Genomic DNA, 6073 nt, shown 5'->3' with positions numbered 1-6073 from the left:
GATTGCTGGAAATGTGAGATTACTGGGAATCTTAGATTCCTGTGTTTGGTTAAAATTGGGTATGTAATATAATCATGTTTGGTTTAGGGTTATCTTTTATACACACAATCTCTAACATAACCAAGGTTATCTTACATAACCTAAGAAATTGAAGGAAATGTCTTCAAAATTCTATGTGGAGGGAATGTGACATTCCTTAAGAATGTTAGATTCCTTCAGATAATATGAACCAAACATAGGAATTTGAGATTTAGAATGTCACATTCCCTTGGTTATGTTATATAACCTGAACCAAACGCCCCTTAATAGAATATACATAAACCTTAACCTAAAAAACGATGTGGTTTTAGGGAGGCCTAGTGGCACACAATGGTGCACAAAATAACGATGGTAGAAAAGATAGGCGACGCTAAATTGCTCTTTTTTTTTGGAAAGGATGCTAAATTGCTAATTCCATAGTTTGCACGGAAGCTTGTGAAACTGTACATCAATGGAAGACCCCACTTCTGATCATAGTTTCAGACCAAACCTAACTACCTCCATTGCAGAATGACTCCCACTCTCACTCCCAAAACCCTAGCTTTCCACACCCCCTTTCAATGTCTCCCATCTTCAAGCAAATCCTCATCTTAGTTTTCCTCCCCAGCTCCCTGCTCTACCTCTTGTTCATCCTCCCTACCCGCCCCCACCACGCCCACCTCCGTCTCCCGCCCGCCGCCCCTTTGCTCCACTCCTCCCCGCCGCCTCCCAGAATCGCCTACTTCATCTCCGGCACCGTCAATGACGGCCCCAGGATCTTCAGGCTGCTCCAGGCCGCCTACCACCCCAGGAACTACTACTTGCTCCACCTTGATCTGGCGGCGCCCGGGGGACAGAGGGAGGAGCTCGCGCGGATGGTGGATTCCGTGGAGGTGTTTGCCGCCGCCGACAATGTTAAGGTTGTTGGGAAGGCTGATGCGGTGAATGGCGACGGGTCCTCGCCTCTGGCTCTGGTGCTCCACGGCGCTGCTGTTCTGTTGCGCTGGAGCGATGATTGGGATTGGTTCGTTAACCTCGATGCCTCAGATTATCCCCTGATTCCCCAAGATGGTATATTTTCTTCATCCCTTTTAATGCGTCCATTTCATTTCTGGAGTCACATTAGGTCAATCATCTGCTGCAAATTAGATATTTTCTTGTTGATATGGTCATTTCAGGGGAAATTTCCGTCAATTATTAGACTTGTTGTGGTGAATTTTGAGTATGCTCTCAGCTCTCATATGAATGCAACTTATTGATGTTGGATATATTGGGGGGGGGGGGGGTGTATTTTGTTGAATGCAATTATTAGGCTTATTGCAGTGAATTTTGAGTATGCTTATATGAATGCAACTTATTGATGTTGGATATATTTTGGGGTGGGGGTGGGGGGATGCAATTATTAGGCTTATTGCAGTGATTTAAAAAAAAAAATTTAGAAGTTTTTGGGTGACGAGGAAACCGCACGCCACTACCCGAGGGATAAATCCGCATTGTTACCCTAGCTGGCAAAAAACACAAGGAGGACTAAAACAGCCTAGATTACTCGTAGCTGACTTGCTCAAACCAAGAAGCCAATAGACCGCTCCGGTTCTGTGGCTACCAAGTCAGGGGTTGCCCTTTATTGCAGTGAATTTTCAGTATGCTTATATGAATGCTGACTTTTGTAGCTCATAGGAATGCAACTTATTGATGTTGGATATAGATATAATATAGATCCTGGGCTGCCAATCTGCTAAAATTGATTGGGAATCAATTTAGTTATCTTATTTCTTAGTTTACTAGTAGTTGCCCTTTTTACTTTAAGTAAGCATATTTTAGGGTGTGTTTGGAAACCCGGAAAATGACTTCTGGAAATCATTTTCCGGGTTTCTGGTGTTTGGCTAGGCAAGGAAAATGGAAGTCAATGGAAAATAACTTGTGGTCAATGGAAAATCACACCTATTTTCTGGAAAATGACTTCCTTTTTTTTGGGGGGGGAAGTCATTTTCCATTGGTTGGTTCTCCATCATATGAAGCTCAGCCTCCACTAACACCAAACGCAGAAAGGGAATCTGCACCACCGGAGACCATCGTCACTGTTGGAAGTTCATCCCGTCGCCGCCGTCAATCTCCCCGTCACTGCTGACGAAGACGGAAGAAGAAACCCAGATCCGCCGCTGCTCTACCTAGCCACTTCTGCCGTCGATCTACACGCCGCTGCAGGAAGACGAAGGAAGAAACCCAGGTCCGCCACTGCTCTGCTCAGCCACTGCGTCCGGTTACTGCCATCGCTACTGGTCGAGAAAAAAGAAAGAAGGAGACGAAGGTTCAAGGGTTGTAGTTTCACCGCCGAATCTGTTTTCCACCACCGTCTCCGGAGAGGGAGACGAGGCTGCTGGTCTGTTTGTTTGAGTACAGAGAATATGTTTTTATTTTTTTTTCACTCATTGTTTATCCTTTTTTTTTTTTTTTTTTTTTTTTTTTTTTGAGAAAACTCATTGTTTATCCTTGAGTACAGAGAATGCTTTCTTTTCTTTTCACGCTTTGTTTATCCTATAAAAAATTTATAATTTTTTTTTTCCGTTTGTTTGAGCTGAAATATCTGAGGTTTGATTATTTGAATTTGCACTTGTATTCTAGCTAATTGTATGTTTTTTTTATATTCCATTGATGCTTGTGATTTTTATATTATTTTTTTGATTTTGTCATTTTCCTACCAATTTTCTGGAAAATGAACCAAACACACAAACACAATTTTCTGTTACGTAGCCAAACACCAGAAAGGAAAATGTTTTCTGGAAAATGACTCATTTTCCAGAAAACATTTTCCATAAGTCATTTTCCTGCTTTCCAAACGGACCCTAAGCTTTTAATTTAACTCCTATATATATAGGGAGAATATTAGATTGTCTTAGTAAGTTGGAAATTGAATACAATTAAAAGGGAAGTTTCTTCCTCCAACTTCTCCCCAACTCTCTGTTCATATTCCTCAAGCTTCTCTTTATCTCCACCATAGGTAGAGATAAATCTTCCTCTTCTTCTCCTTCAGTGTTGCATAGGCCCATAACACGAAGCCAAACCCGTGAACATATCAGATATCGGGGGGGGGGGGGTGTATTGTTTTTCCTTTTCTTGGAGCATAGTTTTGTTTAGTGCTATTGTACTTGTTTCTCAGTAAATATTATGTTAGGGGCATCTTTGTGTATCGAGTTTATTAGGCTCACATTGACACATGTTATTGCTCCCTGAGATTGGTGGAGTCCTTAACATTTGAATGGAAATGTGTCAACATGGAAAATTGAAGGTGTTAGAAGTTTATTCAATTACTTGGAGAAACAAGGTGTTTTCTCTACTTTGTTCAATGTATCTCCATAGGGATGTAACCACATATCTCAAACATCATTGGAGTTCAGTTCTGAAGCGTCGATTGAATACCATAACATTTATTTTTCTTTGAGAGTGGATTTACGATTTGTGCAAGATCAAAGCTGATAAACCATGCTTGTAGAGTACTTCTTTCCTTGTTGGTGGGGTGGGAGGTGGGATGAGGGCTTCGATCAGTGACCTTGTGGTTATTCTTTAGTGCTCTGCCTTTCCGCAAAGACACAATTGTGAATTGTCATTGTGGCTATTCATTTGATTTGATTTATATCTTCTCCCACTCAAGAATTCTGGATAGTTTGATCAATTGAGTTACACTCTTTCTCATTTTCCATCCAAAAATAAGTGAAGTTTGGTCCTCCTGAATTGTCAAATTCAAGGCTTCCTAACAGCTAGAATCTTGACAGGCCTTCTATAAATGAACTCTTTACCTATTGTAAATGTGGAACTGATGCAATAAATTAGTATACCGCCCTCCATACCCTGAGCTCTATTCTGAAAAATCTTCAATTTACATGATGTTCCTTCAATCTTCCATCCAGCCATCCCTTGTTATAGGCAAGCTTCAATTTTGATGTGTGGCTCATAATATTTCTTTGTTTGTTTGTTTGTTTTTGGTTGTTTTTTGTTTTTTTTTTTTTTTGTTTTTTTTTACAGATTTTCTCCACGTCATGTCTTTTGTTCCAAGGAGCTACAACTTCATGGGGTATAGTATAGACATCAGCTCAACGGAGTAAGAAATCAGTCTTTACCGTGATTGAAATATATATTTTTTTCCTGTTAACAGATCTGTTGAATTTGCTAATTATATGCCTTAACCGTGTCTTAGTTCACAAAGCATTATGGATATTATTGTCGATCCTCGCCTCTACCTTCTTACAAAGGGGAAAATGTTTATGGGCAACAAAAAGCGTGCAATGCCAGATGCTTTTAAAATTTTTATGGGTAAGTTTCATGCCATTTTTATTCCAGTTCCTCTTTAAGTATGCAAGGGGACTCTACAAGATATTCTGATTTAAATCAAAGTACATGTAACAGCGGAAAGACCGCTGAAGAGACCAAGAGTCACCATAGTAGAAAAATATTTTGATTTAAATCAAATTAACGCAGCAAGATTAATTTTTTGCATTAGTTATGACAGATGTATTAATACTTTTTAGTGACAAAAGCGGGTAATCCATGATTTTGTCACCTGATTTCTGTTTTGATCATTATTATCCAGAACTGAGGGGAATCATAACCTTTTGTCCCAGAAAGTATTTTTATACAGACAAAGATATTGTCGGTTCCCAGCTCCATGAACACCCTTCAACACACACACATATACAGAGTATAATTTTACGAAGGAAAAGGAATCTTGCCTACCTGTTTGTGAACGTTCAACAATTATTATTTTATTTTTCTGATCTTAGGCAAGAAACTATGTCGAGTTATTGCTATTCTAGTATTCTTCTAACCATGCCAGCTTGGGGCTGGATGCTGTTGGCCTGCTATGCTTATCTAGTTCTTTGTGAGTTGTTAGCCACATGCCGGTTTAAAATGTGTCTGATTGAATCTTGCTTGGTGAAATATCAGGTTCTCCGAATGTCATTCTCAGCCGGAAGTTCGTTGAATACACAATCCAAGGATGGGAAAATTTGCCAAGAACGCTCCTCTTATACTTCTCAAACACTAGGTGTCCTCATAAAGGCTATTTTCAAACCCTTGCTTGCAATTCCAAGGAATTCTCTAGTACAGTCATCAACTCAAGCATGCGCTCTACTGGTCGTGACCAAACCTATGAAATAAACCATTCATACTCCATAGCTTTAGATTTTAACGCAATACAGGGAGCTGCTGCTTTCGTTGAAAATGTTTCTGGGGACGCTCAGTTACTAGACTTGATTGATTCGCAAATACTTCAACGTGGTCGGGGGACGGTCACACCTGGAGGGTGGTGCGTAGGTTGGGCAGAGTGGGGCAGGGATCCCTGCCTTCAATGGGGCGATCCTCTTGTTCTCAGACCTGGGCCAGCTGCAGAAAGATTCGAGAAACTTCTGTTGAATCAAATCAGGAATACAACAGCCAGGTCAGATAGATGTGGTCTTGTTTGAATCTTTGATCTCCAATTGCCATGCTTTCTCTTTAGTTATCCATTGATCTTATTATCTTGTGAATAACACAACACAAGTAGCATGAAAATTACCATGGGAATTGTAGATAAGTTATAGCATGGTAGTAGTACATTTTAATATTCCACCAAACTGAAGAGTGGGATTCTTAAATTTTTATTGTTCTGCTGCACTTTTCAGTATGCATTGAGTTGAAAAAGAGGAGACTAGATTATACTGATATTTAACTTTGTATCTCCATGGAAATAGTCTTTAGTAGCTTTGTTAGCCTTAGAGCATGAGAATTGAAGCTCATCATATATATGAACTCACTGTAGATCTTTAATCTTTAATGCAAGGTTTAGAAATGTGGTTCTTGAACTACAACATATACTCCTTCTGTCTCATAAAATAATCACTCATGATCCCCATAATCTTCAAACTTATATTGCATAAGGAAAGACTATTGATGATTGTTGGTCGAAACAATCCTTCAAGGATGTCCACAAGACTAGAGAGGATTGCTTTGTGACTCTTCTCTTCAACGATAGTATATATCTTAATATCCAAAGCTCATGTTAAATAATTAATCCATCAAGGTG

The 6073-nt window shown here is 39.7% G+C and overlaps 1 protein-coding gene across 1 annotated transcript; it reads left to right on the top strand.

The window, feature by feature from the left end:
* The first annotated feature begins 435 nt into the window (after positions 1–435).
* On the top strand, positions 436–5862 carry LOC109186977 (beta-glucuronosyltransferase GlcAT14B-like). The gene is made up of 4 exons (XM_019337141.1): positions 436–1089; positions 4039–4114; positions 4211–4326; positions 4957–5862. Exons 1-4 carry the CDS (start codon positions 600–602, stop codon positions 5472–5474), a joined length of 1200 nt encoding a protein of 399 aa, XP_019192686.1. The 5' UTR covers positions 436–599; the 3' UTR covers positions 5475–5862.
* The last annotated feature ends 211 nt before the right edge of the window (positions 5863–6073 follow it).

The sequence above is a fragment of the Ipomoea nil genome, unplaced genomic scaffold (assembly GCF_001879475.1).
Source record: "Ipomoea nil cultivar Tokyo-kokei standard unplaced genomic scaffold, Asagao_1.1 scaffold1416, whole genome shotgun sequence".
NCBI classification, from domain to species: domain Eukaryota; kingdom Viridiplantae; phylum Streptophyta; class Magnoliopsida; order Solanales; family Convolvulaceae; genus Ipomoea; species Ipomoea nil.
The sequence above is the reverse complement of the archived record's forward strand: the minus strand, read 5'-3'. Positions and strand labels throughout refer to the sequence as shown.

What these genes read in the sequence shown, in the direction of transcription:
- LOC109186977 (XM_019337141.1), top strand. Translation starts at nt 600, where the DNA reads ATGTCTCCCATCTTCAAGCAAATCCTCATCTTAGTTTTCCTCCCCAGC. An exon ending in ATAGACATCAGCTCAACGGA is followed by an intron (nt 4,115 to 4,210) that starts GTAAGAAATCAG and finishes ACCGTGTCTTAG; the next exon opens with TTCACAAAGCATTATGGATA. An exon ending in TGCTTTTAAAATTTTTATGG is followed by an intron (nt 4,327 to 4,956) that starts GTAAGTTTCATG and finishes GTGAAATATCAG; the next exon opens with GTTCTCCGAATGTCATTCTC.